The sequence below is a fragment of the Fundulus heteroclitus genome, chromosome 15 (assembly GCF_011125445.2).
Source record: "Fundulus heteroclitus isolate FHET01 chromosome 15, MU-UCD_Fhet_4.1, whole genome shotgun sequence".
In the NCBI taxonomy this organism is placed as follows: Eukaryota; Metazoa; Chordata; class Actinopteri; order Cyprinodontiformes; family Fundulidae; genus Fundulus; species Fundulus heteroclitus.
This window is the reverse complement of record NC_046375.1, coordinates 10,935,536-10,960,483: the sequence shown is the minus strand read 5'-3', so window position 1 is coordinate 10,960,483 and position 24,948 is coordinate 10,935,536. Positions and strand designations below refer to the sequence as shown.

At 38.9% G+C, this 24,948-nt stretch overlaps 1 protein-coding gene across 1 annotated transcript in view; it reads left to right on the top strand.

The window, feature by feature from the left end:
• The window catches only part of akap12b (A kinase (PRKA) anchor protein 12b), a 57,098-nt gene that overhangs the window by 4,999 nt on the left and 27,151 nt on the right, over positions 1–24,948 (top strand). Inside the window, exon 2 of the mRNA XM_036147369.1 lies at positions 24,326–24,401. Coding sequence (XP_036003262.1) covers positions 24,326–24,401 — 76 coding nt within the window. The remainder of the gene's footprint in view (positions 1–24,325; positions 24,402–24,948) is intronic.

Below are 24,948 nucleotides of genomic sequence, written 5' to 3'. Positions count from 1 at the left end.
GGCACATTTTTGGTTTCTGTGACAAGTTAAATGCATTGAAGCAAATACACTTTATTTTCCTGTTAATATGTCTGTGATCAAAAAATAGAACATAAACATAATATTTGGCTGATTTTGGTGATTGAATCACTGAGCATTAATTCAAAGTAATAAATATCGATATTGGAATCAAAGCAAGCTGAGCTATGTATCGAGAATCGTATCGTATCGTGAGCTGTGTATCGAGAATTGTATCGAATCGGCTCATCCTAGATGATACCCAGCCCTAATTGTGATGCAGTGGGCTGAACTTTTTAAGGAACCCCTCAAACATCCCACAGCTGAAAGGGAGGAGCGGCTCAAACTTTCCTCAAACCTCAGGTTGGAAACTGGTAAATGAAAGGAAGAGTCTCACTGACTTTATTTTAAGCCCGGGAGGAAACGCAAGCCATTACGGTGTGCTAACTTTTTTCACAGAGCATTTCTGTGTATCAACCATGCTTTAATAAATGCAGCAGTTAGAACATTGTACTAATGACTGCCAACAAATTTAATTAGTTCATAGTTATATATGGACAAGTTATTTATATCACAATTGTTTGTTTTATTCCAACAAATGATAAATAATACGATGATAATTGGGGGCCGTGTGGAACTTATGACTGTAAATGATAATTCATGCGGAACCGTTGGCTCTTTTTGTTTTAAAAACATAGATTTGAATCTTCCCGGCGATATCTTGGCGCCGTTTTTCATCATAACTTCAATTTTCCTGACTGGCAAAGAGAGCGAAAGAGCTTTCAGACGTCCAGAAACCTGCTTTTACGCTCATCAGCCACTTTATTAGGCCCACCTGATCCGTCGCTGGTTCATACAACAGCTAATTAGCTAATCCCACGGCTGCAGCCCAACACATTTAGACTTTTAGGCGAAGAGGATTTGCTCACGCCGAGCATCACAATGAGGAGGAAAAGGGATTTAAATGAATCAGTTAAGGGCTAACTGGTCAGGGGTTACTTATTTTGTTTCCATTTAAATTACATGATTCCATTACAACGTCTTAGTTGGCTCCACTGAAACTATATTTATCTTCTTTGTATGCTGTGTTCTTTAACATTCATGTACGGATTAAAGCCATTCCAGCGCTTTTGTTTAAACCTAACTTAGGTTAAGATCATTTTTTGCATGTCTTGTAGCGCAAAATTCGAAATCCTTCATGCCACTTTGGGTTAACGCTGAATAAGCACAGATAAATATTCACACTGAGAATGTCTGGCTTCTAATTAAAGACTTCTTTTTTTTTTTTACATTGGAACTACTTTGGGTTTATTAAATTTGCACTTTTCTTTTTATATCACTTAATTTGCACTTGGTAACATTTTAAAGCAATCCGAGCTAACTCTGGACCCGAGTCACATGCCTAAGTCTTCAGTCACCACAGCAGCAGCAGCGACAGGTGACTCCAATGATCCAACACCCTGTTATGTAAAGTAATGTGTGCTGATTAAAGCTTTGTCGTTCCTGTATAATGAGCTGCGGCTGATCAGATGTTGCCCTGGCTCTGATTATCCTGTTTAGCAGATAGAGGCGGTGGGGGGGGGGGGAGGGGGACAGAGGACTCATTGACGACGGTTCTGGATGGGGGGGCAGCGTGGAGAAGCATTTTGGGTGGGCGAAGGGAGAGGGGGATGTGTACATCCCAAGGAGATAGAGAGAAAAAAAGTTGGAGACAGGGAGATAGATAGATAGAGAGGGAAAGTTGGGGGGGTGGGGTGTCAGCATGACACAAAGCCAGATGAATCAGCCGATTGTTCCCCCCCCCCGCCTGATTTTAAAAGGACTCCGATGACAGAGGGTGAGTTAAAATGGGCTCAGGTAGAGACGGAGGGAGCGGACCCGGTGCCGTGGAGAGTGTGGGTGTTGACAGCGAAGGAATGGGACCTGCTTTCACGAGGCTCCACGGACTCGTCGGTGATCCGTGAAGCAAAGAGGATCTGAAAATGCGGCGGATCACCGTAGATCGCCCGCTGAGGCCCGTTGCTTTTTACAAACGCGGCGCGACTATTGCTGCAAAAATCCTCTCAGCTCATCCCACTGCTGGTACCCCCCTGGTACAAAGGTGTAACAAAAAAATCCCCAGTGCCACCTAATGTTTCCTAAACGATAAATGTCACTGAAACATTTCTGCTGAATCCCGATCAGGAGTTTGCATGTTCTCCCTGTGCGTGGGTGGGTCCTCCCCGGTTACTCTGGCGTCCTGGAGGCAAAGAGACGGACCACCTCTCCGGCTGATTAGACCGACGGCCCTCTACGTGAGTTCAGGGAGTTTAACAATTTTAACTAACCGAATTAGTCAAATTAAAAGGGAAAAGTCTGATGACGAAGATTATTGCATCAGTGACGTGGAACGCATCGGACAGGGCAGCCTAGCAGATAAGTTATTAATTAATTTCAAATGCACGGTCATGAAAAACTAAATGAGATCAGACTAATTTGATTTCTGCAAAGGGATCGGACGGATTAATTGTCTCTGCTGCAACGTTAGCGTTCATGCCGGTAACTCGCAGAGGATGGAGGGGTTACAGAGGAAAACTTCCTAAACCTCCATAACAGCAAAACTAAAAGAGGGGGCAAGTTAAAAAAAAAAAAGAAAATGTTAATTGAATTTAACATAATGAGAAATGACAGTCTGTCTTTCCTGCAGAGTACACCAAGGTGATTTTGTTTTTGCCTGAAAAACTGGTCTTGCTAATCAAGACATTTGCTTTTTTTTGTTTTTTGCTGTATTTTAAGAGAAACAGGAAGTGTCTCTCTGCTAATCAGCCTTTCCTATGGAGAGCTTCCTCTTTTTTTTCCTGCTTTCAGATTCACTGGCTGCTCAATCACTGCAGAAACAGACATCTTTCTCTGAGGAGATAAAGAACCAAAGCTCTTTTGTTTCTCTCTTCTGCTCTCTCTCTGTCCCCTCCCTTAAAGTCCGCTCTGATAATGAATCTGCAGGTCAACACCAAATACTGCAATGACTTGAAAATTATTACACGGGGCTTCTCAGCTTCTTCATCTTGCCTTACAGGGAATTTATGCACCAAGGATGTTAGCTAAGCTTAATTAAACATTAAATTCCTCACAGTGCAGCAAAACTCAAATTAATTATATTGATATCTGACTCAAAAACTGTGCAAACACATTTAAATTAGTTGTATCAGTATAAATTATTTTGAAAACTGATCGTTTGGACAGCTTTTCTTATGACACTGAAGTCTATGCAGTTGTGTGTGTGTGTGTTGCAAAATAAATAGATACACCTGGATTTTATTTAACGGATCAACGCATAGTGTGTATTGGTCAAATAAAAACCACCATGGACAGAAATCAACAATAATTCACTAGCTGGGTAGTGGAAAACTTATCCTGCATATAACCCTGAACACACCATCACCCTGTAACACGGTGGTGGCAGCATCATGCTGCGGAGATGCGGGGTTTTTATTTTGTTTTTCATCAGGGATACAAAAATCGATCAGAGGAATTCAGGCAGCTAATGACTTGAAACTTCAGCACAACCACCACAGCAGCTCTTTATCTTTGTCTGTCAGATAAAATCCATTTAAAATGTGATGTAGTTTATGGTTTTAATGTGAGAGAACTGTAGAAAGGTTTATGTATTTACAAAGTTTGTGTCACACAATGTCCTGAATTCTGTAGACCGTAAATACATCGGCATGCAGATATGCTCGATCATGTGTCGCCTGGTTCTGCTCGTGTCTTGAAGCATAAGGAAAATATGAACATTTTAACAAGATTAAAAAGTTAAGCTCACCCGAGACGCTCTTTACATAAAACGTAGAAAACACATTGTGTCCCGCTTTAACTTTTCTTTAATTTGAATTGCATGACCACGATTTACGATAATGTGTTATATTCAATTTAAAAGTTTTAAGCTTTTTTATAAACTTACAGCTAACAAAACATAGCACTGTCTCCCAGTGAAGTTATATGGGGTTATCCTCAGAACAGACTTGTTTTCTTGTGTTGTTAATGCTACATTTCTTACATCGGTGCAGTAAGACTTGCTTTTTAATCACTGTAAACAGTAAGTTTTGGAAAAAAAGTCCTCAAATCAAAGTTATATTTTGACATCTGTCAGATAAGGACCAGATTAATGTAATTTCATTATCAAGTTTTTAATCCAGTGCATCATTTAACTTAGAATTATTTATATTTATAGTAACCAGCTAGTCCTGAAAGATCAATGGATGTAAAAGCAATGCATACCATAATAGAAAAGGATAAAATTGCCTGCCTATTGTATAGTATACAAATATAATTTAGTTGGAGCAATTATAGATGCATGTGTTTTACTAAAATCAAATAAAAAGCTCATTATCAGGCGGCCGGTCTTTGATCCGAGGGAGGTTGTCAATACAATTTGGATAATTTATTTATCCTGGTGTGGTTTATAAAAATGTCAAGGATCTTCTTAAAAAGCGATATAATACAATATTTATAATAATAAATAATAATGGGCTGAGTATCGAGCCTTGAGGAGCCCCATAAGTGAAAATTGTTTCCAGGAAGGAGAGCTTGTTGACTTTTACTGAGAATTTTCTATTCTGTAAAAAGGAAAACTCACAATAAACTTTGTAAGTTTTCTGACTCTATTGAAATAAGCAGCTGCTCTTTCAGATTTTCTAATTGTCATTCATTGTTACTCTTTAACAAAAGAAATGCTACACATTTTTATTGTTGATACTGATTTTTGTTGTTGTTGTTGTGGTTGTTTTGTATATCAAATTAAAACTGACCCAACTACATAGACAACAATGAATCAAGGTATGTATATCTGAAGAGTTTAGTTAGTGGGAAAAAGACAAAATAAATAACAGTTTCTTCAACTTTTACTAGGCATATTATCACGGTTTTCAGATTTCTTTCCAATAGAAAACCCTCCTGCACCTTCTCCTCTGCTGCATCTCATTTCTTTTTTGAGGATTTGTCAGCATCTCTGCGTCATATACTTGCCCCTTTGTGGGTAAATACAAAAGCCTCAAATCATTGCACAAAAGTAACTTATTACCTCATGAAGGACAACTAATCTATGTAACTTGGCTCATATCACTTGCAAAGGGACTGATACTAAAGCCCTTGGATTCTGATACAAACTTTTATTTATTTTTTAACCTTTTCTATCTTCTATATCTTTGCACAATCTAATGGGGGGGAAAAAATCTGTACACATTTTTATTGCATATTGTTTGTTATATGTACTCTAAACTATCTATAAATAATCTTTAAATGTTTTAATCTAATGCACACTTGCTAATTTATTCCTAACAGAATTTCCACTGTATTTTTTTCTGATTGGTCGTAGGTCACACACAACTCATAAATTACAACCACAGGGTGATGAGTTTGCTGCTTGGACTAATGAGAAATGTAATAAACATCCTGTTATTCTGTCTGTCTTATGGTTCATTATCTGCAGGATATAGCTCAAACAGATATCCCCTCACGTTACAAAATGCATTGTCGTCACTTTGTTGATCACTCAGTTTTACTGTCTGTAGTTGTTTGGGACTAAGATGGAGGATCTGTAGCTGACTCTCGCCAGGATTTAACTTCTCGGGGTGGGGGAAGCAGTTAGCATAGCAAAAAAGGCATCGTTTAGTTGACAGTAACAACATTAAGGAATAAATACAGAACAAAAGTTTTAATTTTAATTTCTTTAACTGAGAGCAAATTCATTCTTGAACTGGGCCTGCTTGGAGCACTGCAAAAACGGAACTTAAATTAAGTAAAAATGTTCTTAAAATGAGTGTATTTGTCCTTGATCTGAGCAGGTAAATAAGATTATTTGCCAATGGAATGAGTATTTTGACCCCTAAAATAAGATTATTAGACATCCTGCACTTGAAATAAGATGATTGAGATGAATTGTTCTTATTTGAAGTGCAAAAATCTTGTTCCATTGGCAAATCATCTTATTTACCTGCTCAAATCAAGGACAAATACACTAATTTTAAGAACATTTTACTTATTTCTAGTTCTGTTTTTGCAGTGAGATGCTGTATGCTCAACTAATGAGAACATTTTCGTGATTCTCATTACTGAGATTACTGTTTTCTATAGTAGAGACGGACGCTTGGATTGTACTCCATACAGCCTTTGATAAAATTATTACTTTTTTAAAACAAAACAACCTTTCCAGATTTGTATACAGTATGGGTTTGTAGTCTGTAGTCAGCAAGATGTTAGTGGGTCCCTGATGAAACTAATAGAGATAAAAAACAGCTCTTGTCTAAAAAATGTTAAGGAAAGCTAATCTTTTTTTCATGCATTTGAACAAAAAATGACTGTTTCCTTTTATAAAAGCGTTTGTTTTATTAAAAGATTTGTTGCACATCTTCACGTCTCTTGCAGCCTTCCTCTCGACTGCTCAATTTTGTTCATCCATTTTTCATCAGCTTTTGGTCCTGATGCTTCACATGGAGAACACGCTGAGACATGGAGTCATGAGTCACTGTGTGGGTGTGTGTTTTTAGTAACTGTCTGTCCTTACGTGAGATGGGAGTCGGAGCATTTCAAGGACAAACATGGAGTTGTGTTCTTATAGGGCAGCTGGTGCACTGCAGCTCAGCTCTGACTGTAGTTATTTCACAGCTATTTTTGCAGTATGGCTGCCAGGTGTTGTGAACTTCATTTAGATATAAGAAATAGTGTGATCTTTTTGTTAGGTGCAGTTTTTAAATCTGGAGCATATGGTCTTGTATGTAATAATATACATATATAAGTTTTTTTACCTGTATTTTCAAAGTTTTGGAGAAGCTAATCAATTAATGATGTACATCAATGAGGAACCAAGCATCACTGACATCTTTAAAGGTTGGGCTTTTACCCTTGTTGTTCTACAGATACTTTTAATCACTTCCTAATTGACGCGTGAAACCATGATATTGCTGGTCAGATATAATAAAACTCCAACAGTGTTGGAATTTCATCTGTGGTAAGAAATTATTATTTTGAAAAATTAATTCTGGTGTACCCCAAGGCACAGTTCTCAGTCCATTTTTTCTGTGCATATAATAATAATAATAATAATTAATAACAATTAATAATTAAAACTTATATAGCACTTTTTTGGACACTCAAAGACGCTTTACAAAACACATGAAATATACAAAAAATCATACTACGGAAAAACAAGTTTAAATAAATGGGTTTTGAGATGTGATTTAAAGTTGTGTAATGAGTCGGAGTTCCTGATGGTTTGGGGCAGTGAGTTCAAAAGGGTGGGGGCAGCAGCAGCGAAGGTTTGGTCCCCTAATGTCTGCAGAGCGGAGAGAGCGGCGGGAGTCCAGGACTAGTGTTGAGGAGTTCTGTTTTGTTGCAGTTGAGTTTTAGAAAATGATTTTCCATCCAGGTTTTAATGCCTGAGATGCAGTGAGTGATAGTGGAGAGAATGACTGGGATTTTGTGGATATGTAAACCTGAGTGTCATCAGCATAACAGTGAAATTGGAGTCCATGATGGCAAATTATCTGTCCAAAGGGGAACATGTAAATAATGAAGAGGAGGGGGCCCAACACCGAACCTTGGGGAACACCATGAGTGACGAGGGATGCATGCGACATAACATTGTTTTGGGAAACAAAATGGTAACGGACAGTGTGGAGAAGGATGGTGTGGTTTATTGTATCGTGGTTTATTGTATTGTATTGCGACTTTGAGCAGGGTAGTTTCTGTGATGTGGTGCGTGGGGAATCCAGATTGAAAAGTTTCAAACAGCTGAGCATTCCAGGATTTCTGAAAGTAACGAAAGATTTGAGATGTGTCTGAAGTCGTGAAGGTGATCAGGATTGAGGCCTGTTTTTTTTCCAGGAGGAACGTAATGGTGGCAAGTTTCAGTGGGGATGGGACAGAACCTGTGATAAGTGGAGTGTTTATGATATGAGTTATGAGAGGAACTAGGGTGAGAATACAGGTTTAAGGAGGGAAGACAGAATGGGGTCAAGATGACAGGATGAGAATTTCATGTTTAAGAGAAGTTTGGTGGTATCTGAGAGGGAGAGGGGAGAGAAAGAAGTGAAGCTGAGGGATGTAAGAGGGGAAACTGTGGGTACCAGTGGAGAAACGGAAGGCAAGGCAAGGCAAGGCAAATTTATTTATATAGCACAATTCAGTACAAAGACAATGCAAAGTGCTTTACATGATTAAATATAGCAAAATAAAAGCAAGTAGGAATAAAATGTAGATATGAAATAAAATAAAAGCAAGTCGGGATAGAATGTAGAAACAAAGAAGAACATTAAAAACAGTAAAACATTTTAACTAGAACAGTCGAAGGCAATTTTAAACAAATGTGTTTTTATTCTTGATTTAAAAGAACTCAGGCTTTCCGCACTTTTACAGTTTTCTGGAAGTTTGTTCCAGATAAGCGGAGCATAGGAACTAAATGCTGCTTCTCCTTGTTTAGTTCTGGTTCTAGGTATGCAGAGTAGGCTGGAGCCAGAAGACCTTAGTGGTCTGGATGGTTGATACACTGATAACAAGTCTGTGATGTATTTAGGTGCTAGGCCATTTAGGGATTTATAGACTAACAGAAGGATTTTAAAGTCTATTCTCTGAGATACAGGGAGCCAGTGTAAGGACTTTAGAACTGGGGTGATGTGCTCTACTTTCTTAGTCTTAGTGAGGACGCGGAGGAAGAGGTGGATGTCAGCGAGCTGTGAATGGTTTGGATTCTTGTAAGAAAACATGTCAGGAAGTTATTTCACTTTTCTATTGTGAATGTGGAGCTAATGTTATCTTGTGGTTTGGGGAGATTTTGTAAATGTAGAAAATAGAGTGCAGGGGTTTGAGGAATTGGAATGGGTAAAGTCTGATTATAATTTGGAGCGGGCAGATTTGAGTGCTGAGTTGTAAGCGTTGACGTAATGTTTATTAGCTTGGGTATGGACCGTGAGACCAGTTTTTTCATAGAGACGCTCACATTTTCTGCGATTCTTTTGAGTTCATGGAGTTCAGGGGTGTACCGTGGGGCTGAGGTGGAAAAAGAGACTGTAGAAGTTTTTAAGAGGGGCTAACCGATTAAGGCAGGAGTGGATAAAGAGGAAGAGAGTGCGTCGGGAGAGAGTGACTTCATGTTGCGGTACGTTTTTTATATATATATATATATATATATATATTTATATATATATATATATATATATATATATATATATATATATATATATATATATATATATATAATTACAATTATGTCACAGTACTTGCTGAAGAGCTGCTTAACAAGGTAACGAACTTCAGGCTAACCAATGTCACAAATCCACCATTTTTATTTCTCGCAGAGATTTTGTAGTCCAAGCTCAAAGATGCCGAAGCTACAAGCGGAAAAGTGAAAATATTCGGTCGTTGGGTGTATTGACCCACACAATTCATTACGCCGTCCCCCAGCATTATACAAAAATGGACAAACGAGGTGGAGTGGAATACTCTGTGACCTGAGTACACTGAAAGTAAAAAGTACAGTGCAGTAACACTACTCCTAAAAGTACATTTTGCTCAAATAGTTCAATAATTCAAGTAAATAATATAAATTAATGTAACTAGTTACTACCCAGATCTGATAAAGACAGCACCAAAACGAGTTGCTCTCAGATGCACCTCAGAACAGGGGGTAATGGAGAGGCGGTGGGGGAAACAATAATGAGTAATTCAGACCAAAGCATTGCAGTTCCACTTTATATATGAATGATTTCAACATGAACAGGAAGGATTTAAAAGCATGATATGTCCCCTGTAGGACAACGCACCAACGTCTCAGAGAAAAAGCTGTTCTAATGTAAAGCTGCTAGTTGTCCGAGATATTTTCATGATAAAATTATTGAATGTTATAAGTACTTCACAAAAAGAGCTTCACAGCCAATTAAACTTTTTCACAGTTAGTTACAAATTTCATTATAGTTTAGATCTATGTGACAGACTAACAAAACGGTGCAAATGTAAGACATGGAATTAAGTTTTCTTTGCCTTTTACTCTGATACCCCTAACTAAAATCAAAATAAGCAAATGGGCAACACTGAACTACTCAGCATGGTGGTGAAAGTATAATGCAGGGTGGATTATTTTCCTATATATGTTTCAGAAGATGTGGGGCAGAGGTTCACCTTCCAGCAGCACAGCGATCCTAAAGATGCACCTGGAGCTACTGCAGCCCAGTCAGTAGTCAGACCTAAATCTAGCTGAGAGTCGTTGAGAAAAGTTTAAACTTGGATGTTCACAGACTCTTCTCAGCCAATCTGAGATTGAGTTACGCATTTTGCAAAGAAGAATGGGCAAAAATGTAATTTCTTTTAAGATGTGGAAGCAAGGTAAATGAAATATAGTTTAATTTGCATTTGTAATTTTTCCCTACTTTGTCTTTATTCATCACATAAGACATCAATGAAGTACTGCGGTTGTAACATGACGTATTGCGGAACAGTTCAAGGGATATAGATACTTTTGCAAAGTACCACGAATAATAAAAACGTCTTCTGCTGATGTGCTGTATCTCTTTTTAAGCTATGCATTCACATACTTTAGGACTTTTTAATGCCCAAACCTTTAAAGATTGGTGCAATTTACTGCTCAAGCCTTATGTGCTGCTGCGCTGTGAAACATTTCCTCCTGCGACATAAGAAACCCGCCCTTCCCGGGTTTAGTCAAAAACCAAGAGGTCCCAAGGTGACATATTTGACCCTGAATGTTGTTGTTTTTTGCCCCAAAACTTGGTTAAAGCACACATACGTTAATAGGCTAATAATTTAGGAGTAATTTAAAGCCAAAAGCCATAAAGCAACAAAGTCTGGTTTAAGTGTCTCGCTAATTAAAACCATGCTTATGGTGTCTGTGTCCTTCCAGAGACACAGTCGGCGCAGCCATCGCCTTTTACTCATATGTGACTCTTGAGAATAGATGCTTATCAGACCTTTGAAATATTTAAAGATTCATGACAAGGAGGGTCAGAAGAGGTCCGGGATTTGTTATTTCAACCTAGTTAGAGTTGCTGGTCCCTGCGGGTCAAAGCCTGGCCGGCGTGGCCTGATTGTGATCGTGTCCTGGGGGGTCTTTGCTGTGCCGCGGCTATTTGTTTGTTGCTGTTGTTTGGCTCAGTTTGCCGTCCAAGTGCAGCAGCCGCATGGATGAAGGGGCGGGGGGGGGCAGGAAAAACAGACAGATTGTGGGAGGTATAGAAACGGGGAGGTTAAAGGTTTACTGATGCACTGATGTAGGTCGAAACAGCTTGTCCTAAAATGGCAACAGGTGTGAGGACGGACAGCCTTATTGTCTCTCAGCTCTTCGGTTTGTACTCAGGTTGTTGTTAATGTTTGTCTCCTGTACAATACGGGGCATCAGAAGAAAACAGTGACAGTGAAATGCAAAGATTGCTGCATGTTTTAACGCTATGAAAAAGTCTCAAAGGCCGGTTCTCAATCGCTACACTACTTTTCTGCACATTTTAAAGTAACGTAGGCAATTAAACCAAATTTCTAATGGATGTGATCTTTATCCTTTACAAGTTTTTGGATGATTTCTGATCCTCGGTTTTTGCAAAGCTCTGCTGTGCCGAAAGCACCCCACGATAAGAAGATGTAAAAAGTGTTCATTCTTTAAAGCTTTCCTGCCATGAGTAGTCATGAGTTATTTCAAGTAGGAGCAAAGGGGATGTCACAATACTTGTGCAAGAGAGCAACCACTGTAAAACACAGTTTTACTATTCTAGAAGAAAAACAACACATGTTGCTGGTTTTTTAATTTGCTTTTAATAGCATTATTAAAACAATGTGTTTCCCCAGAAATTGTGTGTGTTTAGTTTTACACTCACATTTCTTAAAGGCTGCAAAATATTTCCAAATAACACGCTGAGATTAAAAGCTAATGAGGGTAAAAAACCCTTCCTGTTATCAACTGAGAGTTTTTGCTTTCTCTTCTTCTGCAGCAGGCTTCTTCCTCTAAATAAATTTATTGACATCTCACTGACACTACAAACTCCTACAGCATCCATAGAAAACATGTTGTTGTTACCACAAACTGTACTGCTCAGCTACAGTGCGTTCACAGATTATAAAAACATCAGATTTTTGATTTTCCGTCTAATGTGATTCTAGTTACCACCCAACATTTTAATGCATCTCTACAAATAGATTAATTGAATACCTGAGTACCACTCCAGGTTGGGCTTGTAGCTTTACCTGTATTGGATTTGTGTCGTACCTCTTAATAATTTAAAATGCAAGATAAATGAGGAAGCATCAAGTTGCATGTAACTGAATGAATGGGTGAACACATTCACTCCTCTGCTATAAAACATCCATCCTCCTCTTACTTCATCCTATCAGTGTGATCCATTGGCCATTTATCTTTTAAACTGTCATCACTAATACTCAAATGTCCATTAGTCAGTCAGTAAATAGATCAAAGTATAAAATTGTTCCATCGACATCTTGAAAAACTCAGTCATGAGATTTATCTCTGTGTGCAAAACTTTTGAAAAAGCTTTTAATTTGGGAATACTTCCAGTAGTGTTGATCCCTGGAGGAGTTTGGCTATAACACCAACACACACTGCTGATAAAAGTCATTACATGGAGATGTAGTTGTATAATACAAAGCGATATGGCTGTAAATAAAATAAATCACAGTATATACCACTTTAAAGATTGTGTTCATTATCCCAAATTTTGTGCCAAAAGTTATTTTAAAATAAATGTGATTTAACCTAGGGTTTGCTACACTTAGACCTTGTTTATCGTTGCACTGAGGAAGTCACAAAACCCAGATTGTGGACGAAATGATATCTCTACAGCTCATTTTAATTATTATAACAAGGATTTGGTCTCTTAATGCAAGTTCAACTTTACTTATGCACACAGATGAGTTCAAAATTATTCATATTCCTGGGAGGATTAGATTTTAAATTCTTATTATTCAACCACAAAGGTTGTTTGAAAATCAAACATTTTAAAGAATCTAAAGTGTGATGTATATATTTATAATATTTGTCAAAAAGGCATGTTGAAAATGACTAATTCCGACCATATAATCAATCATTACAGCATATTTGACCTTTCTTATCATTGCTGATCAGCTTTTTGCATTGTTTCTCTTGTATCTTTGGTGATGGCTCCTTCCCATTACCTTAATCTTTAGCTCCCTCCACAGATCCTCTGTCACTGGCACTCTGGCCGCACTTCTCCAAAATGTTATTATTACTTAGAGAGGGAAGAAAATATGCTGGTAAAATCAAAAGATTGTTTTAACCCTAAATCTGCCAGGGGGAATTGATAATGTTGGGTTTAACTTTATACAAAATAACTTTTAATGTTATTTTCATATCTAATATGTTGAGCAAAACCCTTGTTTCTCAATTTATTTTATTGTTTTTTTAACACCCCTACTGATCACCCTCCAAACCTGCTTGGGGTTCATTGACACATTTCCACTGAAAACTATCAACATGAAGAGTTATTTTGTCCAATCAGTATGAATTTACATATAGAGGCAACATATTTTTGTGTATACAAAGCACAAAGACGGATCCTCATTGGTCAACAGTGTGTGCAAGCATACTTTGTTGCAGATTTCTTCAGATTTCCTCATTGTGTGGTGAGACACACATTCACATGTGCAGGTACTCTGCACCTGAGCAGAGTTAATGGGTTGTGGAAACAGTGAGAGTGTTCTTCGAGGGCCTTGTTGGATCTTTGATCTTTGGTATGTAGTGAATGTTGGGGTCAGGGATAATGGACTTGGGGCAACCCGAGGTGAAGAGGCATGAAGCGGGGGGGGGGGGGGGATGACTGGATAGACAAGATCTAGATGGTGTTTGTTTGTGAAGATAGCCCCAAGACATGGCTGGGGTTTAAAAGGCAGGACTGTGCACGGAGCCCCATACCGAGCCATCTGTGCTGAGTATGTGAGTTGTGAGTGCCAAAGTATGAGTGGTAGATACTTGAAAAGGTATTAGAGAACGATGCTGCTGAGATCCATAATAATAAACAGATGATGGCTTTAAGAGCGCCTACCGAGGAACAAACGAAGATAGACCCAATCTTTAACAATGATTAAGCCACCTAAAGAGCGAGAAAAGTAAAACTCCACAAAATACAGGGAAACAAAAACATCTGCTCAGAACACAATTACTTAGATTCACCTTTTGGATGTGAAGCGATTCGAACCTTTCTGGGGGAGCATAGAGAAACAGCAAGGGAGTGTGAAAACTCGGGTGATGCACAGATGCACCCAAGATGCACCCAAGACCAAATTGGACCCCCTCAAAACCATGGAGAGGGGTGCAGCATCCTGGCCTTTTGATCAGGGAGGATGGAGATTCCCATATTTTTAACATTGACCCTCTGTAGCTACCTTGACTTGAAGAATACCGATATGCTCAGGCAAATAAAGGAGCATAGCGTAGACTAGGAAAAGTAAAACAGAAACCGTGGCGCGGGGGCGTAAAAGTGCGACACATGTGCGGAGGACTCGGTCCTCTTTGCATAGGTGTCAGCCCGGGGAGCTTTGCTGCATGCCATTTCCCTTCCCCTTTTCACCCATTTCCTGCCTAAGCAACAGTCGAATAAAGGCCACCAGAGCCACAAACAACGATGCAAAGCCGACATATCCAACCCTGCTGCGCTACTCCATGAACCAGAAGTTTTTCAAGCCAAATGTTTTAATGGATATTTAACTTTGCCTGGAACTGAACTGATAGGTAGTCAGCTGTTCGTAAATATTAGGGGGGAAAAAAATTACCAAACGTTTGCACATGTGAATGATCTCTGATCTGAGCTCTAGGGGACATAGTCACGTGTTAAAAATACAGGAATGAATGACCTTGTTTTAAAGTACCCCGTCATTGCATTAGAAGGTACCATATGGGAAAGGTGGCCTAGTGGTTAGCTAGCCGGGTGTTTGCATTTTGGAGAGACCCCAAATGTCTGTGGTTCAAAACTCACTGTAGCTGTGGGTCCCTGAGCAAGACCCTAAACCACAGATTGCTCCCAATGCTCCCTAAGGGATGAGTACACTGCTGGCTTTTACGGTTTAATGACTAACCTACCAGCTGGTTGAGATCTTTTTCAAAAACACCCTTTGACGCTCCAGGACCGACTTGATGGCAATGAAGCTGCAACCAGTTCAATATTTATTTATATAACCATTTTCCATTTAATTTTCCACTTTCTTATTCATATTACTTTATTAATTGCCCTAATTTATTTAATTTTGCTCTAGCTTTGTTTGTTTTTTTAGCAGGAAACATTGAAAAAGACAAAAAAAAGGAGCAACTAGAACAGTAAATAATAGTGCAATCTGCTTCCTCTTTTCCTCCTCTTCTTCTTAGCTCCTCCTCATCTCTCCCGGTTCTCCCAGACTTTCCCTCCAGCTCTCCCATCCTCCGTTTTTTTCTGCGCTAGCGCTTCGTGCACGCCTTGGAGATCAGGGGTTAAACGTTTAACTGTCACAAAATAAGTCTTAACGCTGCCGAAAGTCTTCAAGCTTGTTGTCTCCTGCTGCGAGATTGCCTCAATCTGCACATTTCCCCCTGTGGTACAACTGGAACGCGATAGCTAATGTTTCTGATCTACGATCCATTTGATTCGCTCGGACAGCTGAAGGGTCTTTGTGCACGGCTGAAATGCTGGAGCTCTGTTTTCCTCCTCAGCAGTGCTGATTCTGCCTGATGATAAAATGACCATCTCTGCCAGATGAAGTGAATCCAAAACAGCTGTTTCCATTTCATTACGGGTGGACATTTAGAGCAGATTTATGGGTCAGATTGAAAAATATTACTACACGTATATATGTGGTGCAGGACATTCTATTTATGCAGACCCCCTAAACCCATGATGATATCAACCCCCTGTATAAATCTCCATTGAGCTCTGAAATAAGTGAAACCACATTTAAACCAAGCTGCTTTCTTCCTGGTTTTCTACAATATAAGCGTTTCAATCAATTTCACATATAGTTTAAAGGTCATGCACTAATTCTGTAGCCTTTCTGCTATGGAGACTATTGAGTTTGGTTTTGTTTAAGTAGATGTACAAAGGTCACCAAACTACTTTTGAGTGATTTGTTGAGCTCAGAATGCTCTAAAAAGAGTCATGAGTTTAAGATGCAATTTTCCACCTGTGTCAACCTCCTTTTTTTCCATTAACTAACTCCCCCCTCGGGGCATTCGGTTTACAGGACGTAAATATCCTCCTCTGGCCTTTACCAAGTGAATTAGAAAGCAGCAGGTTTTCTGGGTCCTTGGAAAATGGAAGTAAATAAAAGAGGCAGATAAGACCAAACAGGAATCAAAGATAATTTGGTGATAAATACAAGGGTGGAACGTTTGACAGAGAAGATTATAGGAAGGAAAAAAAACTGCAAAGGGGAAAATTAAATCTCTCCTCAGCGACCTTTAGCATGTTGGTCATTCTAAAGGTCCACAATCAGATAGGAAAACTTTTAATTCATGGAAAGCTTTTAGCTTTGGTCACACTTACTTTGATTATGGAAGTAGCTATGTACTGACTTCCTTAAATATCAACTTATTATTCTATAAATATGAAGAAATCCCTCCCTACTTTGCATCCTGTTATGACTGAAGGTAAGACCAGAACAAAGATGAAGACCTGAAAATGCTAAAATATTGACAGGCTGTACTAATCTACTAATATCCCACCTTCTCCTATTCCAGCTCTCATTTGATTGTCAACTTTTGCCACTATATAAACTTTGTATTTCATAAAATTGAACAAACCAATAGTATCAACATGCTTAATCATTGTATATCATCATACCTCTCAACTTTTGACGACTGTTGAGAGTGAGATTGTTGTCGGGGGGGGGGGGGGGGGGTGCTGTTGTTCGATTCAACACTGTCCAACGGGGGGGGGGGGGGGGGGGGGGGGGGGTTGCTGTTGTTCGATTCAAGACGGTCACTATTTTAGACGGACTTTGCTTTCATGGTACAGTTTGTAATAACACATGACGACTTACCATTTAATTCGCACACAACACGGACCGTACAAGTGTTTCACTTTGGATGACGGAAACTTTTTTGCGCGGCGGCGGTCCTTGCAGCTGTGTTCCCTCTACTACTGGACGTGCGGAAACCATTGTACCGCAAATTGGTTCCGCCATGACGCGAAGCGTCCGTACGCGTGCGTTTCAAGAGTGAGATTTTCATTGTAAGATTGAGATTTTCAAAGTAATGCGTGTGAGCGTGTGCAATTGATGAAATGCGTGTGTCACACGGTCAATGCGTGAGAGTTGAGAGCTATGAATATCATCCTATTTCTCTTAGAAGTTAAAGTGTAACTCACCCCGATGAGAGAGCATAACCTTGCCCCTAAACTAATTTTGAAAAATGCCACCAAAGTCAGAAGCGCCTAGAGACCCTGAGTGCGGGGCTTAGTGTGAAGATGAGCGGAGTTGTTTTTTTTAAGTTGGGCTGTGGCCAGGGTGAGGGAATGTGACATATTGAAACATGAAACAAGAATTACCAGGGTGACACTGGTGGTTTCGCCACTAATTGATCTTCTGAGTTGCAGGATTTCTTACCCCCCTCATCACCCGAGGTGTAGGGAGGCTTTGTGGAGCCCAGCGTAGCTGAGCCTAAGCCGCTAGCTCAAGGCGCTAACTCAGCAATGGCTAAAGCCGGTGCTGCCGAAGCAGTGGAGGACAGATTAGATGCAGTTTCTGAATGGTATAGAGATGTTAGCAGCATCATTGCTAGCATCATTGCTAACATTCGATGCAGTAACAAATGCTAAGTACTATCAATCAGTGCTCGTGATTCCAACTCATCACGTCTGACTCACTTCAGGGGGCGATGGTGACGAAAAGCATGTACCGTTTGAAAAACGTAAAATTCAGCTGCAATAGCCACGTTCAACCCTTAGAGGGCAGCACTAAGACGGTTTTAAGACAATTATTGCAGAACTAAACAAGTTCCCATCAAACTCTAAATAAAATTACAATATTTTACAATTTTAATGTTTTATGTTTAGTTTTAACATTAAAGTACCGCCCTTAGACCCAGTTTACACAGTTTATCTGCAAAAAACAGTTGATTTTGGGGTGAGTTACACTTTTGAATATTTAGATAAACTAAATACGTAATCATGATCATGCTCAAATCTCACGAAATCTTAGATTATTATGTGAAAACTTTATATCACAAAAAATCTTCAATGACTACGCTTGTAATCTCTTATGAAATATGACATATTAGGATTTTTAATCAAACCAAATCGTAGGATTTATATATTTTTGCTGAAGCATTTTGTCTCAATTTCTGACTGAACCAAACTGAACATATCAGACAGTGAATTTGAGTACTTCTGCTTTTATAATTATCCTCAGCAAATACTAAAACCAAAGCATCACATACAGATAGGCCAGATATATTTGTGATAATGGTAGTTTTTAAATAAACACATTTTCAGGTTGAATATCCTAATCTTTTTGCTCGACTAAATTGGTGTTGTCAGTGCCAAACAGGGATATAAAAAATATCACACAAACTTTAAAGTGTTGTTGTTAGTCTTTGTATGTCTGTTCCCAAAACAGCAGAACCAGTAAAAAAAAACTCTTCACAGACGGAAAAAAAAGCAGACTAAATTAACTCTGATCACATTACACTGACAATTATAGAGGAAGAAAACAAGCCGTTTTTTTTTTTGTTCATGCTGTTGTTTTCTCAGTCAGATGTTTTGTTATGTGACCAGTTCTTTCAGCAGTTTCTGCACGAGGGAGTCTGTCTTTAGGTCTTTGTGGCAGACCATGGTGACCAGGCAGACATCAAAAAATGCACAACTGGCAGTGAAAGTTCATCGTTTTCAGTGAAGGAATTCGGTGTGATCTGGCTCTGTCGGATTTAGAGCCAATGCAGTCTGGTGTGATGATAAATAGAGGAAACCCTACACCAACAAGATAAAACTAAGGATCTCAACAAATGAATAATTAAGTACTTATCATGCACTTCTTATATGGAAAACTGCCTTTTCCTTGCAATTTGGGGGATGATTTGTGATTGTTCGCTGGCAACCGCTAGTGGTTCACCCAAGATCTGTCATTTTGGAAATAGATAAAAAACAGTATCTTAAACAAACACAGAAGTGTCCTTAAAACTTTTCGTATTTCATACATTTTCTTACCATTTCTTGATGATTCTCATTGGCTAAATTTCTTGTTCAGCAACTGACCCTCTGTCACCATTTTTCCTCACAACGCACGCATGTTTGAAACCCTACTATCACAGCCCTGCTGATGGTTGGTCACAGTGTTGTATAAAGTACTGAAATCTCGGAGTCAAGTAAAAGTATAGGTACCTCTATAAAATATGACTTTGGTAAAAGTCCAAGTCACTGACTGAAATGTTACTTGAGTTAAAGTCTTAAAGTATCTGAAATGTCTTGTACTTAAATATGAAAATTACTATAAAAGGAGATGTACTCAAGAAATGTAATAAAAATAAAAGTAAAAAGTAAAAAAAAAAGCAAATGCAGTTTGAATGACATTTTTTAGATTTTGGTAAACTTTGAAAGTCAAATTCACTTGAAATAATATAAACAGCCAAGTGCAGGAGAAGTTTAGACCAAATTTAAACAGAAAATACAACCTTTTTGTAAGCTTTCAGTTTTCCTTCTTCAACTAAGGTCAGTGCTATGCACTTTAAAATTGTACATAACCAAGTGGAGGCAAAATTTAGACCAGGGGGCGTATACTAAGAACATGGTTAAGTGATAAACCAGGCTTAGTTAACCTACAGAAAGTGGTAAACCTGCAAATAAAACACTTGCGTGCGTGAGTCTCTCTCTCTCTCTCTTTGTGTAACGAGTAACTAAACCAAACATTGAAAATGTATTGGAGTAAAAGTATGCAATTAAGTTCAGAAACATAGTGAAGTAAAAGTAAAAGTTATCAAAAAAATTATAAAGTACTCGAAAATATACTTAAGTACAGTAATGAAGTATTTTTACTCCGTTACTGTACAACACCGGTTGACCAAGTAGCAAAGTGTACATTTGCTGGTTTATTGCATTTGCCTCTGATGGTCAGAGCTTGACATTACTCAGTGACAGGCTAACTAAGGGGGGGCAGAGGTGAACATTTGGTGTGGTCAGGTGTTGGAGGAGCTTTGGAATTCCGGCGAGGAGGACAGGGAATGCCGGGAATGCCAACCATGAGTGAGAAGATGATGAGGGTGGGGCTGCTGCAGGTCTGGAGGTCAGCAGAGATGGCCTCACACACCAAAACCTGATCCAAGCTCCCAAACATTACAACTCATTAAAAAAGTTTTTATTCAACACAGCTATTAAAATATGATGTTCCGAATATAAAATTATCATCTGTTCTGTCGTGAACATTGTTCATGTTTATACACAGTCCACTTAGATGCCTGTGCATGAGTTGCAAATGATTCCCTGAGGAATTTCTAGCCTGCATGTTGCATATTTGATGAAACGGACTTTGCAAGTGTAATGACCGTCATGTCATCTGACAGGTTAGGGCGACCCTTCCGAGTCTTATCCGTCTTTCGTCAGCCGACGTCACGCAATCTTTGCGCTCAAATACCAGATGGGGTGGCATGTCTGTTTCTAGGTGGATCAAACCTTTTTAGCTAAATGGCTCCATGAGCTCAGAAGTGCCCGCATTGTGCATGAGCCTCACAGTGAGGGTTTCCATTTCGGTAAAGCTAGCTGGGCGGGAACAGCTGGTCAGCAATAAAATTAAATGCTGCGATCCGATTTCACGTACAATCAATCATAGTCCGCTTGAGTCAGAGCAGTTTAGCTGATCACAGCCCGATGCAAAGTGAGCAGGATTTGTTCGAAATGTTGCCAAAAGGAGCCAAGGTAAGAAGGTGGGTAGCTCTGGTTTTTATGAAAGCATATCTGAGCTTTTTTACTCATCAGTATTTTCCATTATCTTCCCACAACAGCTCTCCACTTCCCTTTATTATATCCCAGTTACATTTTCCGCACCCAATTCTTGTATTTGCAGATTGTGGGTGTCTTTCCATAACCTGTCCCACGCTGCTGGGAACAGAGCCGAACTTGTCCATTAGTCATATTAGCACCTCAGTGTGGGGGTCCTGGCTTACTCATCCCCCCTGGCTGTGACACACAAAAGGCTTAGAGCCGGCTGCTATTGTCCGGCTGTAAGCCGAAGCTGGTCTGCACCAGAACAACTCAGTCAGGTCCCAGATCCTCGGATAAAAGGTCTTATGTTCCAGGGGTGTGTTGTTTACCTATTAACACACCAGCTCATTATACATAAAGCCTTCTCTCGATTTAAGTATGAACTTTAATGGTTTCATGATTTATTAAGAGCTACAGAGTATACCAGAGCTCAGGTTTGCTGGAATAAAACTCAATATATCCTACGTGGATATGTCAGGAAGGAGCTATAACATCTTGATTTGAAACAGCGCAAGTTTAACATACAAAACTTCATAATATTTCATCATCATAATATTTACAATCTGACCGATTGAGGAATAGAAAATAAAAAGAGGAGAAATGTAGCAAAAGAAATGTTCTTCCAGCACTCTAAACCCTCATAAATAAACTGAGAGGATTGGGGTTTGTTTTATCCGATTCAGCTCTAAACACATGTAAACCCAAAAGTTTGTCTTTATGGTGTTTTAAATCAAAAGCTCTGGGTGGTCAAAGATGATGGTTGCCTAAAAATGGAGTTACATTTTGTAATAAAACTGTTGTATACAATAAAAGTGTTGTATGTATTTCTTTTTACAAAAATACAACGTGTGAGATATTTTTGTTTTCTTTAGGTGTGTGCTTTTCAGGGTATTACCGGTTTTACTCATTTAGAAAATGAAACTCACTAGAATTCAGTTCATTTACAGGAAAGAGAGAGGAGGACATCAAAATAATGCTACTTTCTTTAAATGTGGGAGGGGTGGGAGTCATTGTTTGCACAAATTAATTAACTTTGAAACATCTGGTTTCTTGTTTATTCAGAAAGAATATTTGGGAAATGTTTTTTTTTCTTTGCCTTTGGAGTTAACTTTTTAAAACCTGTTTCCAGAATAAAGTTTGTGATATATTCATGTGACTTTGACAGAGGGAGACTTTATTAAAAAACAAACAAGGACACAAACCTCCTATCTACATACACACAAAATGCAACTGTAACATATTTTTTTTTTCATTATATATTTTTTAATTGTGGGATAAACTATTTATTCTATGTGGTCTATGCTTGCTAAGAACTCAAAGCACAAATAGGTCATACTGATCACTTATTTTGTTTTTTTATTGCAAGCCATGCTGTTAATATTCACCAATATTATTGCATGCCTCATGTTTTCCTAATATCCCAATGTTCAGTTTGTGCCAGAAGCATAATCTCAGACTGGGCAATATCTGTCCATTTCATATGCTCAAATACTAATGAAATATGCTTATTAATAGATATTGCACAGGGCTATGTGCAATACTGGTTTAGCGAGCTATAAACCATCAGAAGGGCTAATAAATTGTTTGTGTGTGGGGTTTTTACATCTTATAAGAGCAGAGGCCATATTTGTTATTGAACTTGGGGTTCCATGCAGTTTAGTCTATCTAATGACTTGTTCCCATATTTTTTAGCCACTTTGCTGAAATTGGTTTTTCAATCTACTTTTTCTGCTCTTATTGGAGTCATGCTTTCATTTGTTCTCAGAGGTCTAATCCTCTGGATTCCCTGTTGAAAAATAACAAGAACGCTTCCTGAAGCTAAAATTCCCACCGGGAATGTCTGAGCCTGCTGAGTAACCTGGAGCTTAGTATCTAATATGGCTGCACACATCTAGATATGTAGTCAGCATTGCCTGTACTAATTATAAACAAAGCACTTCTGGTAGTTTACGTCTTAATAGACTAGTGGCACAAATTAATTTGTCAAAATTGGGGCTTCTGATTGAGGGCATAAACTAGAGACAAACCCATTGCTATCCAGGACCCTCCTTTCCAGAACTCCGGTTTAGACCTTACCAGGGAGGCTTAAGGGTGTGATTCCTCTGTAATTGGAACACACCCTCCGGCCCCCCTTTTTAAATAGGGGGACCACCACCCCAGTCTGCCAATCCAGGGGAACTGCCCGCGATGTCCACGCAATGCTGCAGAGCCGCGTTGCCGTGGGGCTGTTGACCAATAGTATTAAAAAAATTATGAATCTCTACAATAAAAGAGTCCCAGTTCTTTAATAATGAAGGTTAAAATGTTTTTGTTTAGAAGGTTATAACTATGTGTCAATAGTTTGGTGGTTTTAGAGTTTTTTGGCTAAGCTAAGCTAACTTAAGGCTGGTTCACGCGGCAGGTTTTTTTTTTTTTTTTTTTTTTGTGGTGTGTACCACTGAGCTATATAATACACTGGAGTGCTAATCACCGTCTGTTTGAACGAGTCGCTTTGAAGCCACCAGCCGCCATATTGGTACTCCCATTTTCCCCCCAGTAACTAGGGAATATGTGCGCTACAGCATCGAATAACGAGGAGTTTCTCATGTTCAGGGGGGGCTTACGACTTTTAAAATGTCAAATGCCATATAGTTTTATGTTATGTTCTAAAAATATCAAGTACTGAGAAAGTCATGTGCTGAAATATTTTGCATTTTATTCATTTAAATATATATGTTTAACATTTATAAATATATAAATAACAATATACAAAAACATATACTTACATATGTGTATACATATATATACATATATACATATACACATACTTATATATACATATACATATATTTAATATGAACAACATGTAAAATATTTCAGCACCTAATTTCCTAGTAGTTGATAGTGTTAGTACATCCACTGACTGTAGAATTACCTGTGAAACGTTTTCACACAGCCAGAAAACTGCTTGTTGTTGCAACCAAATCCCATGGGATTCTGTGAGAGTAGGGAGTAGCAAGATGGCGGCCAGTGACTTCAGTTTTTCGGCAAAATCAGCACTCCAGTGTATTGTATAGCTCAGTGGTGTGTACAAGCAAACCTGTTTTATCCAGCATCTTTTATCGTTACGTGTGGCATCTTTCAGGCTTTGAGAATCGGCCGACTATTTTAAAATCCTGCCATGTGAACCAGCCTTCAACCTAAGCTGCTAGCTAACATTAGCTGTATGTTTAGACTTGAGGGAGAGTTCATTCTTTATGTTTCTAACTTTGCTAGGTAGATAATTTGTCTGCTTGCTATCAAGGTTTTGCTCTAAAATAAACGTTTATTCGAATGTGCATGTTTATTATTGATAGTTTTTGTGGAATTTTTAAAAATGTACTTTAGTTCTGTTTCTTTTTCTTTTTCAGCCTTTGGAGAAAAATGGGCAAATCTCCAGTTTGACCAGTCTGAATGGCCACTCGGAGGACAACACACTAGCAGAAGGTGTGTGTGTGTGTGCGAATTGTTTTTTTTTATTCCTTCCTTTCCATCAGCGCTGTTTGTTTACTGTGTTTGCTTTTAGTAGCTGCCCCTGTGGCCGGGCGTGTGGTGAAAAAGTGACAGTGGTTGTGTGTGTTTGTGTCTGGGATTTTGTACTGTGTCTTAAGGTAAGCTTGTTTGTGTGGGGTCGGCTTTCAGCCCGTGTGAGAATTCCTCGTCCGCAGATGTCTTCATGGCTCTGCGTGATCCGCCACTGATCCTAAACTAATCCATTTGTCAACACTCGGAGGACACCTACATGGACACAGGCGGACACACACATGTCGGCATTCCAACAAATTATTTTTCTCTACATCTTGTTCATTAAGGCTATCAAGTTATAACCTTTAAAAGGCTGAAATAAAGCACGTTTCAGAGTACATGGGCCTTACTTTGTTTGGTATGATAGATTATTCAAAACATCTGCCTTTGCTTCACCAAATCTTGGAAAACGATGACCTGGTAATATATCTGCTTAAATTGACATGTGCACCAAACTGCTCAATCTGTC